General features: G+C 41.1%; 1 protein-coding gene across 3 annotated transcripts in view; it reads right to left on the reverse strand.

Annotated features, from left to right (window-relative positions):
• The window catches only part of SLC25A13 (solute carrier family 25 member 13), a 205,760-nt gene that overhangs the window by 21,840 nt on the left and 166,916 nt on the right, over window positions 1–17,004 (reverse strand). For all 3 annotated transcript variants that reach the window (XM_007450665.1, XM_007450664.1, XM_007450666.1), the window contains one exon: window positions 8,741–8,881. In XM_007450665.1, the coding sequence (XP_007450727.1) occupies window positions 8,741–8,881 (141 nt within the window). The remainder of the gene's footprint in view (window positions 1–8,740; window positions 8,882–17,004) is intronic.

Consider the following 17,004-nt stretch of genomic DNA (forward strand, 5'->3'; position numbering starts at 1 on the left):
CGTGTCCCCTGCATCGGCAGGCGGACTCTCAACCACTGCGCCACCAGGGAAGCCCTAAAATTAATTTTTGAAAGAACTTTATGGCACTAGAATTATTCTCTCACCTCCCTTAATACTGATCACTTTGAAGGCAATGAGGCCATACTCATCTCTGTAACTCAGCACACCTCATAGAGTGTTAGCCCTCAACAAATATTTGCTGAGTGAATGGGAGAATGATAAAAAATTAACCATTTTTTAATATTTTAAAGAATATTTTCTAGCCCCCTTCAGCACACTCCATTTCTTCCAGCACTGTTCAATAAAAATAATATTTTTCACGACGTCTCCTTTTATTTGCTCTTCCAAATGTAGGTATCATTACTATCCTCTTTTACCGATAATGCATTTGAAACACAGGGACAGAAAGGTTTTTTTAAGTCTTTTTTTTTTTTCAGTTTGTTTTTTTTTAAATGCAAACTTCTAAGTAGAATAGGGACAGTATTACATCATTTTCAATATTAGTCACAAGTTCACACCATGTTAGATACAAAACCTGGCCCCTTGAGGTACTTGATATCCTCTCATTAATTCCTAAAATAACTGTCTTTTAATAAGACAAAATGCCCAAAATGTTCATTTTACAGCAGATATTTATGACAAAGTTATCAGGAAGGCACAAAGTTATTTTTCAAAGGACACAAATCGCTATCATTTGGGTAGCAGCTTGGCTCATTGTCAGGTTATGTGGCTCTCTGCAGGGCACGTGGGGTTTGCACTGCTACGCTGGTTAATGCAAGAGTTAAGGAAACAGAAGGGTCCTCTTGCTTCGCAATTGATAAAATCAGTTTAATTTCTATAAAGAGTTGATATCAGATCTAAGGTAACATGTGCTTATTCTAAAAAACAAAACAAAGCAAAATTGAGCCATTCTAACTAACATTTTAAAAAAGTATTGGGTACTAAAAGGAATGAGGAAAAAAATGATCATATAACTACCCTGACCTAAGCTATCACACATTCGTGCTGTTTGGTGTCCTCTCAATTCTTTTCATCTCCATTTTCCTAGCACGCTCGCTTCAACAATGACGCCAAAACTGCCAACTGCTCCATATCCACGTGTAGCATAGAACCCTGTCTTTGAACTTCCCTGAATTATCTATCAGACATATGCTCTCTCTCATCTGGCTCAAGATATCTCTAGGTGATAACTCATGTTTCAAAGAGAGATTGTACTGAGTTTGAAACCCAGCCTCCCACTTCCTTACAAGGTATATGACCTTAGAAAAATTACCTAAACCCATCAAGCCTTCTTTTCCTCAACTGTAACTTGGAGCTAAAAAAACAAACAAAAAGAACTATCTGCATCAACAGGCTGTAGTAGGGATTAAATGATGTAAAGTGTATACAGCTCGAAACATGGGGCCTAGCACAAAGTGAGCCCTCATCAAACATTAGCTCTAACGAGCTTGCACGCACACGTGAACAAACACACACGCTTCTAAGCCTGGACCCTGCCTCTGTCCCTCCTGAAAGTCCTAGCACCAATATCTGATCTTGCTGTATCTTCGGATGTTTCAAATCCTTCCATCTCCAGTGACTCTTTTTTTCTGTCTACAGACAGGCATGGTTCTTCCAACAAATTAAAACCAACCACACATCTCTCAGCCTCTTCTCCCCTGTAACGTTATCCCTCGCCTCTACTTTTTCTTCCAGTTGCTGTATGCTTTCACTTTTGTTTCCTTCACAGTAATATCTTTAGCTTGGCTGGTCTGTATCGGCTAATATTTTCTCAACCAGGTTTCTACCTCTACCATTCTCCTTAAATTGACTTCTTCAGGATAACCAGTGGCCTCCATCTTTAAATTCAAAGGCCTTTTCTTGGGCTTCAGTCCTCTTGGTCTACAGCACTTGATACCCACTCAACTTCTTTCTCTTCCGCTTACATCTCAGCTCTCTACCAGCTCCCACAGCACTGTTTCTTCTGGTTCTCCACCTGACAGCTGCTTCTGCTATTTTCTCCCCCATACTCACTTAACTCCTGCCACCCTAATGAGGGTAGTTTTTGAGTGCCATCATTGGTGTCCCATCAGCTTGGGGATCTTACCCACTCCCATAGCTTCATGCACGTGGATGACCCTTAAAAGACCGTCTAAAGCTCCCATCCCTCTGACAAGGCTCTAGTCCTACATTCAACAGGGTAGAGTAAGAAGAACACCAGACAGGGTGTCAGGAGACAGTCTCAGGCCTAGCCGTGCCCTGCCTACCAATCACCTAGCTGATTCTCCTAGGATTTCTGGGCTTCGATTCCTCAATTATAAAGGTAACACCAGACAGAAGGTCTTCTAAGGTTTCTTGCAGCTTCTCAAATATTATGAAATTATAAAATTTACAGTATCACCGATCATCCAGGTGCTCAGGCCAGAAATCTGGGCTGATTTAATCTTCCTTTACTTTTCACCTTTCATCACTTTCTAAGACTTTGTGAGTCTAACTCTCACACATCCTTTAAATATATCCCCCTACTGCCTCTCGCCACCATGACGCCCTGGTTGAGGTCACGGTCATCCCTCCTCCCTGCCATCCACAGTCTGCATCTTCCAAACTGGCCTCCCAGCCTTCTGTCTTGCTCTCCCGTGTGGCACTCTCCACCCTGACGCTGAATTACCCCTCCTTAAACACAAACCCTATCATGCCATTTGTCTTTGCCTTCTACCTGGTTAACTGTGACTCATCTTTTAATGCCATCTCCCCTTCCAAAGCCCCGTGGCTTTCTTGCTATGAGTCAGCTCCATCTCTCTTAGAACTCTGTGTGCAGCACTCTGACAGCCCTTCTCAACTGCATGTGTTGTATTCCAAGGGTCTCTTTACTTGTCTGACCGCCCCCACGAGATGGTAAACTATTTACAAAAACATGCGCTATAATTCATTTTCATTTTCCCAGTGCCCAGGGCAGAGCTTGCCAGGTGAATAAATGGAGGCCTCGGAACCTGGGAAAGCGATCTTTCATCTAGTTGGCTGTTTCCTTTATGTTTCACTTCCCCAGTATCCTGGTGTTCTGTGGTCATTACTTGTCAACTTATTCTCTCTCCATGCTTTCATATCATTGCTAGTAACTTGGAAACACCTGGCTTTTGCTTACCATTTATTTGCTCAACAAATATTTATCAAATGTCTACTTATGTGCCAGAAGCCGTTACAAGCAGCACTGAGCAACCTAGGTCTTTGGTATCACAGTTCACTCTGGATGAGGGAGAGACAGAGACAGACGGAACTATCAGATGGTGATGAGTGCTACACAGAGACCTGGAAGTGGGGGATGTGACAGCGAGTGACCTGGTGTCCTTCTGAACAGGCATCTGCTGAGCTAAGATGTGAGGGGAAGAGCCTTCAGGCAACTGAAAATGAGCGGATGAGCCTGGAGTATCTGAAAAGGAAAGGTGGCCAGCATAGCTCGCAGAGTAGGTGGGCGGTGCAGAATGGAGGGTGGAGAGGATGGGGCCAGCAGGGATGGAGCTGGGGCTCTAGTCTAAGTGCAGTAGGTTCTAGGCTAACTGCTAGACAGTTTTTCACCAGAAACACAGTTTCTGTAGGGCACACTAGCTTCTTATTTCCTCTGGTTTCTACTCAAATATCATCTCCTCAGAGAGGCCTTCCCTGGCCACCCTATTAAAAGGCAACACCCCAATTCCATCCAGCCTCTGCCCTTCTCCATCCCCTCACCCTGCCTCCTTCTTCTTCAAGGTCCTTAGCTCCACCTGATGTCATATATTTGGTTTCCTGACGGCTGACTTCTACCCACCAAAGTGAGCAGGGGCTTGGCTTTCCACAGTGACATTCTAAATGGCTAGACCAGTGCCAGGCACACAGTCAGACCTCAAGAGACGTGTGTCGAGTGACTGAATTAACCTGACTTACATTTTAACTAGATCACTCTGGCTGCTGTGGGGACTATGGATTTGACGGAGTCAAGAATCAAAATAGAGAAACCCATGAGGAGGCTTTCACAGAGGTCTGGGTGAAAGGGAAAGGTGGATGAATCAGAAGAGAACTGCCACTCGGGTGGTTGTAAAACCATGTAGTGTCCCTTAGTGTTAGAAAATTAGCATGGCACGATGTCCTCAAAGCCATGACTAAACAATTGTTTTCTTAATATGGGGCCATGAGCTCATAAAAGCAGGTATTTTTAAAAGCTGCTATCTTGAGAAATTATTCTTACGTACTTGTATGCTACCAAGATAAAAGTGATAAACTGATGAAATCTGACAAAATCTACTAACACTAAAAAATGCACATGCCCCTTGACCTAACAAGTTCATTGCTAAGAATTCATTGTATATACTCACAAAAGTATGTCACACTATATGCAGGGATGTTCACCCTGTCATTGTAATGTCCCCAAACTAGAAACAACTTAAATACCCATCAATAGGAAACTGCTTTAAAAAAAAAGAAAGAAATTTAAAAGAAACACATACAGTTATTAAATAAAATGAGAAAAGAGTATTAAGATACATTGTGTGTTTAGGAGGATTCTGTTTTTGTTAAAACACACAGATACACCATTGATATGTGTATGTGTGTGTGTGTATGTGTGTGTGTGTACAGTTTTTGATAGAGAAAAGGGAGAGAGGGAGGAGAGAAATAAATACAGATTTAAATAGAAAAGTTTTCTTTTCTTAAAGATATATAAAAAACATAAGCAGTGGTAATCTTTTAAAGAGAGAATAGGGTGATAAGGGGTAAAGAGAAAATTTTACTTTCTTAAAGATATTTCTGAATTATATCATTTTTTTTGAAACATAAACTTGTATTTTACTTTAAAAGACCAAACAATATCCCTTTGAGATAACTAGCAGAATAATCAAGAACATATGTCATCACTTGCTTTCTGATATTATGAACAGTAGCTCCAATGATTTACTTATATACACACGATGAATGAACACACATACACAACACGCATGTATGTGGATGAAAATACAACTGGATGTGAAGCCTGTGGATATGGAGGGCCAACTGCATTCACTGTACTACGCCATTTTATAGAAGGGACTTGAGCATCTGTCCCCCACAGGTACCAAGGGATGACCTTCTCTGTCAAATGCAGTGGGACAGAGGCCTTTGATTAGAAAACAGTAGAGCTCATATTCCTTGGTGACTTTCCATGCTTTAGATGGAAATGTTTAATTTGTGATTACACAATCTGAAACAATTTTCAACAAAGCTTGATGGATCTTTGCCACTATTGCTTCACTGACCATTTTTCATTCTCAAAAATAGCCATGAACTACTCCATTGCTTCATAAGCATGCATCTTTTAGTCTGTCTTAGCTGTGCGGCCATTTAATGTTAAATAAGTTCTATTCCATTCAGAAGGTATAATCTTTCTCCTCATTAAAGCTCTGTTGGCTAAGGAAAAGGTACCATTCAAAAGTAGATGTGTATCACTTTCTTAGATAAGAATTTATTTTACTTATACTCTAGGGGCTTATGTAATTAAACAAAAGTTACCTAGTGAAAGGGAAATACCACCTCACATATTCTTAAGTAGTACCTGTTGCCGATTTTAAAAAACTACATTATATTCAAACAGCTCTTTCAAAGGCAATTAATTATCCTGCCTTTACTTCAATCACCTGCCTACTCTAGGCTATAACAATGTCTCTATAATGGGGGGTACTTTGTTTACAGAGTTCGCTCTTTCTGCTCTAAACTATTTCTAACTTTAGGAATGTGAAATGTTTACCACATCCAATTTTTTTTTTCAGTTGTAAATGTATTTCTAAAGCAAGTATTCTAATTACCTTTTACTGGGAAGTTGCAGAATAGTTGGGTATTTTGCAAGTCAATTTAGGAGAAAAACAGAAAGCCTGGTTAAGTCCAATTAAGTGAGGTTGAGCACTGCAGGTCTAAACACACAGACAGAGCCTACACTCAACCCCTCCTGGGTCCTGCATTGTCATGTTAACAACAGCAAACAAAAGGTCCAAGGGAGGGAAAATGAAGATTTAACTAGGATAGAAGTTCTCTTTTTCAAGACCCACCCAGAGGGACACATACCAGATTTAAAAGTATTAGTCACCACAGGTCATTTGCATTTTTCTACCCAACCAAGACTGGAAACAGAGAAAAGCTTTATCACTGAAGAGCGCTATCCGGGGGAAAATAAACAAACAACAACGTAGTAAACTACATAGCAGTGCTAAAGCTGTGATGCCCCTAAAAGGTGGGATCTAGAACCACTAAAGTGATTTCTGACCATGGAGGGGTGGGGCAAGGTAGGTGAGCCTGGAGAAAGGAAACTCACAAGAAACAAAACCTGAGGTTAGAAGGTGGGATAAAACGAATGAGGATAAGTGACAAAAGCTGAGGTTGGAAGGTGGGATAAAACAAATGAGGATAAGCTAGGGTGGTAATACAAGACCAGTCAGACTGAGTGGAGAGGGGAACTCTGCTCAATCAAGTCCAGCCTCGCAGGTCTCAGGGAGTTTAGCTGATGATACCAACGGCCAGCAGAACGGAGGAGACTGCCTGCCAGGTCACTCTCTCGCAATGCAATCAAGTTTCCAGAAGCTCAAAGCTCAAATTGTTAGTGACTTCACCTGGTAATTACCAATACACCAAAAGCAGTGTTTTGAAAGGCAGCACCCAGGCCTGTGGAATGCCTCTGAACTAGATTAAACCACCAGGCTAGTAATTAAACTAACTTTATATGGGAGAGGTCTCTTGCTCAAACTTGAGCAATCCTGCTCATTTCAGGAAAGCCATTTTAGTACAGAAGTGGAAACAAGAAACTTCTGAGCCTCAATTTCAGCTCAGATACCACCGCTGGCACCTCTATTCTCCTAACTACAAAATTAGGAGACCGACTACTTCCAAGGGGTGTTAAAGGGGATTAAGATTATGAAACACTGTGAAGATGAAAAGGACTAAAACTCAGTCTTGTTTCGTTTGCAGGTAGTTTAACAGTCTCTGTTTCTGTGTCAGCAAACAAGTTTTTACCATTTTATCCATCTAGACATTTCGATAGCAGTCACTGCCATAGTACCTAAGTGCTTTTTACCAGACAACCCACTGAAAGACTGCTTGGCAGCTTGTCAAACTGACATGCTGCTACATCGTGTGATAGTTTGCAAGAGACTAAAAATTCAGAAGATGATTTTTCTTCAAATTGATGAATGCTATGCCTCATGACAATACTGTTTATTTCTTACAGCTAGATAACAATTTGGTAAATGAAACAGCTATCACGTTGTGTTCCACTACACAATCACCTTGAGCATTTTAAGTGCTACTTAAAAAAATCAGCATGTTTATTCCTAAACACTACAAGATGCCTAAATATAAGGCAAGGTTCCCCCAAAAAACTAACCTCAGAGAAGAGGGTGTCACATAATATTTGATCCTCACAAAGTCTCAGATCTTGGGGTACTCTTCCAACCACTTGACCTTGAGAAGTACAGAGCTCTATTTGGGGAAGGCAGATTTACCTGAAACAACCTCAATTATTACTAACACTGGATGTTTACCAAGGTCACCTAAAAAACTGAGTTAAAAAGAAAAGGGTAAAAAAGTATTCCTGGGGAATACTTTTACGAATGCTGTGCTGAATGTCAGAGCAAGGCATTTAAAGTTCACTCTAAAAAAGCAATATGTTACATATGGGACCATTATATATCCATTCAGGATAAATTGGGAATAGAAAAGAAAGAAAGCAACTGTTGTAATGTTACGTGTCTGTGGGACAAAATTTCTAGGGACAATATTGCACAGAGTCCAAAAGTGACTTCCTCTTGACAGAATGGAACGAAAATGAAGACAATTTTCCAAAACCATGTGAATGGCTGATTTAAAATGTGGATTAAGTGGTGATCAAGACGCTGATTCAAAATTCATATGAGAAACTTGAATATTTCTTGATATGAGTGTATAGAAAAAAGCAATATTAATTTTATGTAATGTGATTTTATATATCTGTGTGTAAATAAATGAAAACCAACATTTTAAGTAGTTGTTTGACTTACCTTCCTATATCCCTGAAGGTTTACTTATTCAAGTTGGCCATGAAACATTTTTTTTAATCTTCTCATTGAAAAACGGTGAACACCTTATGTCTGATGATGCCTTATAACAGGGCATATATGAAGCTAATTCTAGTTCAGTACAACTTCTTTGGTACAAGAGTGTAAATAACAAATTTCAAGAATTTTCTATAATTTTGGTTTTGCGATCATTCTGAAAAACTGTTTTCTAAATGATAAATGGTTAAGATGCAAAATAATTATGAAAAGGCACACACAGGGATAGGTTTGGAATGTACAGGATCAGAACATAAATTCCTGATCTGGTATGGGCTTTGCGCACGTGGGTAAACTGAGCTCAGCCCATCTCCCGAAAGATGGTGCCCTGTGATCCTGGCAGCTACCTTTCACAGACAACAGCACTGAAAATTAGGTTTTTATATCAGTAACAGATCCAAACAAAACTCCACCCAGTGCTGCGGCAAAGAGCTGTGCACTGAACAGTGTCTGTGGGGGTCATGACATCATACTCATCCTTGATTTATGTTTTCTAAGGACAGTTATCTGGCAGATGGCAGGAAAGGACACCTCCTTCTAAATGGCATGAAGGTACCCTATGAGCTCCAGCAGAAGATCTTCTCTAGGTATAGAAATGTGAGGAATCAATTTCATGCCTATGAGCAGTTACTAGTTTAGGAGATGAGCATATACTCAAATAAACGACTGAAAAGAGTTACCTTGTAGATCCCAAAGAAGCCCAGGTCCCTTAGGACAGACAGAGCACTGACTCGGGGACCAGTGGTGATCTCTCCAGCCACCTGCAAACGGATCTTGACAATTTCCAAAGGATTTGTGAAAATCACCTGGGAGGCTCCTGCCTAAAAGGGAGAAAAAGAAAAGATTTAGTATAACGTGGGGTGGTTCAGAAAGAGATGAGTGATTCTCTTCAAAAGAGCTCAGAATATTCTGTTCTCAATAGACTGTAGCTTCAATCCTTGTCCCATCAATTAAAACAGCGATTATGAGTTTGAATCAAAATATAGTTACTGCCTGGGAGGACTTGGGTCAGGCTCTATTTCCTTCATATGGAGGGTGAAAGAGAGCAAAGACCAGAGACTTGGCCCAAAACAGAGAGGCTTCTGTTGGCCTCACCCAAGTCCTCACACTAAAATGACAAACATTTCTTGAAGCACAATCAACTGCCGCCACAGGACTCAAAGCCAAGCACACAAAGGCAGCCATAAAATGAAAGTCAAGTGGTATCCAAATAAAGAGACACGAATCTGCCTGTCAGAACAGGAGGGGGGCAGAGAGGACACAGGCTCTCGCATGATGTACTTCATAATTCTGTCAATATTCTAACAACTGCCAGAGGACATGCAAACTTAGATGAAAGCTATTTTTTCTTCTCTTAAAAAATCAGATCGCTCATCAAACACCATTTTATGGACTTATGTATTATATTTACATATTATCTGTGCATAGAATTGCTCTTTTCATACAAGATAAATGTCAAAGTAGTAAAAATATGCATTAAATCAATTACAGCCCCAACTTTGAACAATGTGTGCTCATTCCAGCAAATGGCTGGGTGCCTCACCTCTAAGATCATCAGTGGAAATCTCTAAAGTGCACACTGTAAGGGGAATTTTAAGCTACAGCTATTTTGAAGCTAAGCCTATATTTATTATAAGCAATTCCATTCTTACGGTACTTCAACTTGTTATTCCTTGTCTCAAACATATTTTTATGTCATCCAAACTAAGGCTGACATAGAATGTACTTCAGAACCTTCATGATACAGCGACGTCACCGAACCAGACCACAGACATGGTGCTGACATTTACAGCTTAGCAGATGCTATCGTGGCAACATGCACAATTTGGGTCAATATCATACCAAACTACTTCTTGCCCGATCCTCTGATCCTATCAACCAACGTGCGTGCCTTCACAAAATGGCTTGTGCTAATCAAAACCAGCTGTAAGGATGGTCTTTAAAGTACAGTTTAATACCTGGAAATAAAAATTAGAAACATAAACATGCACTGGGAAGGGATAGATTAAATGCATTTGAGTATGTCCCTGAAATGAGATATTATGCTGCCAATAAAAATAAGGTGGGAAATGTTCAATACACATTGTGAAGTAAAAACTCTCAGATGCGTAAGTGCACGTACGCCTCTCCCGCTGCTATCCCTGACCATCATGTAGAAGAGAGACACCAATGCAGTGCTTTTGACGTGGTAGGGTTACAGATTTCTTTTCTGCTGTGTTTTTTGTTTCTTCTGCACAGACCATGTGTTACTTCTATAAAGAAGTCATATAGCAGTATTCATTTTTATCTAATATGAGAAGCAACGTTAACCAAAAAAAACAAAGAAAAATGTTCATCCTTTTAACTGTCTCAATCAAATCGTTTTTCCATTTTTACCAACTTGTTACCTTAGTCAAGACACATTTGTTCCTAAAACAGACTAGGATTTTCCCTCTCTCCACACATTCAAACTATGGAGAAGGCAGTATTCCCCTGTGTTTAGACTGCCACAGACTCCCTCTCTGTACTTGCTTAAATCATGTTTCACCCATCACCTTCATCTCTCCTGAGCGACTCTACAGAAGTGGTAGGAAAAACCTGGGTTGTATTCACCAAAAGGCCCACAGAAGGCCCTTCTAAAGTGGGAGGGAGAGGCTGGTGTGTTCTTCTGGTCCACGTGAAGCCATTCTGCTTCCACTGCTCCCAGGGCTCACAAGAGCCATGCTTTGCTCCCAGGCTGCTGTGACCCGCAGGCAGGTGGGAAGACCAGCCCCTGCAGCCCTTGAATATTTTGTGAGTTGGCACCTGCATCTTTTCAAGCGACACGGAGGGGGTGGCTGATGGGAGGCACAATGAAGAGATGAAAAGGACCTGGCCTAGTAACAGCACTGAGGGTACAGTAAGGATTATGTCTGTGCTTCTGGACCTGAGTTCTCATGTTGTGAAAATGAACACAATTTTAAAAATTGTTTCATGGGGCAGAAGTGCTGGGAAAGATTCGCTGAGTTGGAATTAACCTGAGGCTGACTTTTAAATGCTCAAAAGTGGGTAAGACCGTGTCTACCACGGGTAGAATGGCAAGCAGTCAGCGTACATATACATGGATCTTCTTGCAGAACAGAACAGGAACGTGACGCACACTCACCAAGTGCTGCCAACAGCAGCTAAGGGGCAGTTGAGTATCACATGTGACAAGTGATCCTCAGTAACCACTGGTCGTACCATCTCACTTGTTACGAGGATCAAAGAGACGGCCAACGCACAGCAGCCAGCACGGGGCGCAAACAGTGACTCCAAACACATTGGTTTCCTCTCCTCTAGCTCCTAAACTGATGGCCCTCCTCCCTGGTGGCATATGTTACAACTGCTTGCAGAGCTTTTCAAATACAGTGACTTCCAGATCTTACTCCTGACAAATAAGATTTCTACATTTGCCCCTTCCTATGTGATTAAAACGTGTGGTTAGAGTTGAGAATCATTTTATTTCACTGCATCATCTCTAGGCTGCCTTTCAACTCTGAGAAGCTGCTTAAAGCTGTGATTTCTAATTCTAGTTTTCTACATTCTTTCAGAGAGTAACATTTATATGTTTTACATCTGATCTCGTAACAAACCTTTTATACATCTCCAAGTGGTAACATTATTAAAGGGTATGATTGTTAGGTATAGAACTGATATCTTATTCATTATCTGATATCATAACTAATACCCACACAAGTTAATATTATATACAATAAAACAAGAAATTATACTCAACTCCCTTGACTCCAAGCCAATTGACAGATACCAATCTTTTAGCATCGCACAGTGAAGTCTGTCTAATCACTAAGGATGATGCAAAAGTTCCCTTCAGAGAGCTGCAGGGAACAGAGGCAGTGGGAAGAAAGAGTGCAGTGATACTAAGAAAAAAATAATGTCGCACTAGTTACCTCTGGTGGGCTCAGAAAGAAAGAGCCTACAGACTCAAAGTGGCACATTGTAGAGGGGCTGAAGATGAATCGGCTCTTTGGAGTCAAGCTGGAAGGAAATGAGAGACTCCAAGGCACCGAGAGAAGATGCTTATCATCAGATGCATGATGTCTGGGCACCATCATGACTTGATCGCTGAGCGGTGCACTACTGCTGCTCTTCAGTCTCCTGGTCTATTATCCATTCACAGTACCTTACCCACGTCCCTCCTCTGCAGAGATCAAAGAGAGCTGAATCTGCAGACAGTGGACAGGAACACCTATTGTGCACGTGACGTCTCTGTGTCCCTCATCACTTGAAGGCTCTGGCTGTGTGAAGACACTGCTTTTTGTATGTGGGCAATTTTGTCACAAATCATTTCCCTGTGACTTTCTGGAGTCTGTGACAAGTAGGCCAGGTGACGATTTTCCATACAGGAACTGGCTCCGTGTGGCCTATTATGTTTACAGGTGGGGAGACTGACTTGTCTTCAGGTTTCTCAGTATCGTCTTTGTGACTGAAATCTTAGTTGCTATCCAGTATCTGGGTCCATCTAAAGAGAAACACATATACCTATTGCAGGCTCACTTCTCCTACCTGATCGTTCATTCATATATTTATCCACCAAATATTTATAAGCAATCATGTTCACAGTTTGTCCTAGCAACAAAAAAGACACAAGGTGAGTGAGAAAGAATTCCTGTTCTCAAGGAGTTTGAAACAGGAGTAGAGATAATAAATATTCCTTAAGCATCCATCATAGGCTATTAGGGTGTTGCTTTGCATGTATACATATCTTCAGTCTACTCAAAACGTATGTTTTTCCAGATTTTACATAAGAGGAAATTGAGCCATAGAAAGATTAAAGCAACTATTACGGGCTGCACTGTGTTCCACCGAAATTCATATACTGAAGTCTTAGCCCTCAGTACCTCAGAATGTGACTGTATTTGAAGATAAGACCTTTTAAGAGGTAATTAAGGTAAAATGAAATCCTATGAGTAAGCCCTAATCCAATGTGACTGGTGTCCTTACAACTAGAGGAAACCGAGATATACAGAGAAAGGACCACGCGAGGCAGAGTAAGAAGGCGGCCATCTTCAAGCCAAGAAAAGGAGCCTCAGAAGAAGCCAACCCTGCTGACACCTTGGTCTTCGACTTCCAGCCTCCAGAAATGTGAGAAAATAAACTTATGTTAAGTCACCCAGTCTGTGGTATTCTGCTATGGCAGCTCTAGCAAACTAATACAGCAACTTACCCTTAGGGCTACACAACCAGCAAGCAGAGGAAAGACTGAGTCCAAGAAATATACTCCTTATGAATACAAAAAATGGCATGTGAGAAAAGATAAGTGAGATAAGAGCTAAAGTCCAGACACATTGCCATGGCAATTCAAAGGAGGGAGAGATTTCTGCTGACTTGGATAATCTGGGGAGGTGGTAAAACACATAAGATAATGCATCAACTGGTGACTGAAGTGCAATTAGGATTTAGGTAATCCAGGCAAGGAACGGCACAAAGCGACAGTGACAAGAGCTTGCTACACTTAGAGGGTAAAGAGACCCAGCACCACATCTGTCCAAAGAGATTTTAATTACAATGATAATTATGATGAGATCAACATTATCGTCCTGTAGCATTTACTGAGTACTTACTATGTACCAGGCATCGTGCTAAGAGCTCTGTAAGAATTTTCTCTTTTGGTCCTCATAATGTCATAAGGTAGGTAATAACATTATTCCAGTTTTATAAGTGAGCAACCAAGGCTGAAAAGAGGTTACGTAACTTGCCTGAGGTCACACAGCTAGGAAGGTGGAGCCTGGATTCAAAGCTAGACCTGCTGGATGCCAGAGTCTGAGCATTTATTTCCACTGCTTAACATGGCAGCATGGAAGAATCATTGCTTCAGATGGCCTGGAAGGGGTATGAAAGAGGATGGTGAAAAATAAGACTACTGGGGCCAAATCACGGAAGGCCTAGAATGCTACACTCGGGAATGGGGCTGCCTCCTGGGGAAGTGCCTTTGTGTGTGCCTGTGGTGGGAAGAGAGCTGGCAAATGATGCTTAGGAGCTGGAGGGTGCTGTGACTAGTATCTATGTCTCAGAAAGAGGACCGGGCAGCAGAGGGGAGAGTTTATTAGGAGGGAGAGCCCTGGGGCAGGGGTAAAAATTAGGGTTTTGGCAGACTAGGTGAGAGCAAAAAAAGGCCCGAATTAGAACAATTACATTGGTAATGAAGTAGGGGGTGGGCGGATGCAACAGAGATCAGCAGGGCTTGGATGCTGAATGTGGGGCAAAAGGGGTGGGAAGGGCTGAAGAAAGGAACAGAGTTTTTGCATATATGTAAAAGGGGGGAACAAAAGAACCTAAAGAGATGACACATCCAGAAGACAATAGGGTGAGTTGGGATTTGAGGACTGAGACATGGATGAGGGCGACACCCCACATATGGGCTAACTGAAGGCAGGAGCTTACACGGGGTGGGAGGAAGACGGAACACCAAGAGTGGAGACCTAAGAAGTGATGACAGTCTTCAGCTACACACCACAGTGCACACTGATGCAGGCTCAGGAGCCAAGAAAGGGGCTTCCCAAAGGGAGAAGAAGGCCAACAACGGCTGCCGACACGAGGAGGAGGTCAAGTCCAGCACACGGGGTGATCTGTGATTGGGGATGGGATGCTGAGGAATTAGAGAGCTCCTGTAAGCTACACTTCTCCAGGGGAGTGGAAAAGAGAGAATGATAGTCATTTATGGAAGCAAGCAAAGTAGAATGAAAATTTAGGGAATTAAGGAGAAAAGATCTAGGGAGGGTGAAAAAAACAGAACTGGGGATAATTGTGTTTCGCTTAAGCAAAACAGCACAAGTTCTGAGTGGAGGAAGAGGAAGAGTGGAAGACAGTTTTGTAAAGCTGGCAGATTTGCTTTAAAGACACATCCAGAGTTGTGGGATGATTTTGTTTCAGAGCAGAAACTATTAGTCTTAGTCTTACTATACAGGCTTCAAAGATAAAGAAAACAGAATCAAATGGATCAGGATTTGGCATAAGGAAACAACTAAAGTTCTGAAGCATAAACCAAATCAACAACAAAAGGGCCCTCAAAAGCAACAGTAAAATTATACTCTGGCTCTCAAGTAGAAGTTAGGGTGAAGTCAGTCTGATTTGCAACACAGACAAGAGGATGAAGCAGCTAATGACGTCTAAGGATGAGCCCAATGCAATTGCTCATGCCTTCTGTCCCTCAACTCGAAACAGGCTGTTAGATGCAGCACGCAGCCAGTGTTTAAACACTGCGTAGGGCTGTTTTATCTGTGCCCGCCCCAGGGTACCCAGAGCCATGGGCAGCTCCACAGTGGTTCTCTAGGTTCTCTATTAAGAGCCGACTGTATGCACAGGACTATAGGTGAGCAATGATTCCGTTTGGCACCATGTGGACTCTTACCCAGGCTATTATCAGGTACTGAACAAGAATATTTTATTGCCTACTTGTCCTGAATACCTGCATCAGTGTGACAAAACATTCTGTAGCATTAAAAAAAAAAACCAGAGCCCGACATTCAAAAACATTATATATCTTTAGAGGAGAAATATGAAACTGCTACAACAAACAAAAAATCTTACACATTAACTTTTTTCTTTTTTAACGAGTGGCATTAACAAGAAATAACCTAGTATGAAATGTATAGAAGTGAAATGAAGAAAAATATAGATTTTTAAAATACAAAGGGCATACAGATTGAATACTAGAGAAACAAGTATTGTTCTTAAACTGGGAGACTCAATGTTATAAAGGTGTCATTTGGTCTGTAAATTAATATTAATGCAAATGTTAAAAATGTCAATTTCCTATAAATGAATGTAATAGTCCAAGGTTGTAAAGGGGTCCATTTTTTCATAAATTAATTTAAAATTCAGAGCAGACTTCCTAAATAAAATCCCAACCAGGTTTCATGAAGATGTTTGAAGATAGGAATATTCTGAACAAAAAGTCCCGTGGAGAATCCTGTGCCACATTAACACACATTTATAGTGTCAGTAACTTTTAAAATTTAGCCAAGACTAGATAAATGAAAAGATCCAGATATGCAAATGCTTCAGAGACACTGAAGTCCATCAAGAAATATGTAAGAGAGGTTTTCTTCCAGGTACAATATCATTGATTTTCATCAGATGCATCAAGTTTTTCTCTGTAGATCAGTCAATAAATCATGAGGAAGCCCGGCCAATAGGAGGTAAAATCCCCCAATCATGCCAAATCTGAATCCTTGAAGAATATTTCAGACTCAGAAATGTATAACTAGTGACCTATTTTCCATTTTATTCAAACGGGCTCAGAAAATAATTACACTAGTGTGGGTTTTACCTAAATATAGCACAGCGGTGCAGCATAGGAGCAACTGAATCAGAGAAACCTGGATTTTAATTCAGGCTTCATAATTTCCTTGTATGTGACCTTGAACAAATTCTTCAAACTTACTAAGACTTAGATTCTTTATTTATACCAAAGAGATGAAAGCATTTCACAGACTCATTGTGAGGACTAAATAAAGTAGCATGTACCACAGCTAGCACAGTGCCTGACACAGAGCAGCTGCTTGAGAAATGGGGGGCACCGCTGGGAGTCAGTATGGCCCAAGGTTGACAGCCTAGGCTCTGACACACTTCTTAACCTACACACTCCAAACTTATTTCACCTATAAAATGGGCACAGGGACATTAATGCTCTTCATGCTTTCAACGTGCCAACTCCAGAGGCAGGTATATAGGAGTGAACAAAACTGACAAAGATCCCCACCCTCAGGAAGCCCATATTCTAGCTGTCATTTATAGGATTATGTGAGGAGTAAATGGAAACAAGTATATAAAGCACTGATTCCAGTGCCTAGCACACCACAGTGCTCAATCAGTGGTACTGATTACCATTAATAAATACATGATGAAACTCTGTATAGGTGAATTTAGTTTAGTAAACTCCTTCAAAGCCAGGACAATTGAGTTTTCAAATTTTTCTTTCCCT

This window comes from Lipotes vexillifer, unplaced genomic scaffold, assembly GCF_000442215.2.
Source record: "Lipotes vexillifer unplaced genomic scaffold, Lipotes_vexillifer_v1.1 scaffold172, whole genome shotgun sequence".
Taxonomy (NCBI): Eukaryota; Metazoa; Chordata; class Mammalia; order Artiodactyla; family Lipotidae; genus Lipotes; species Lipotes vexillifer.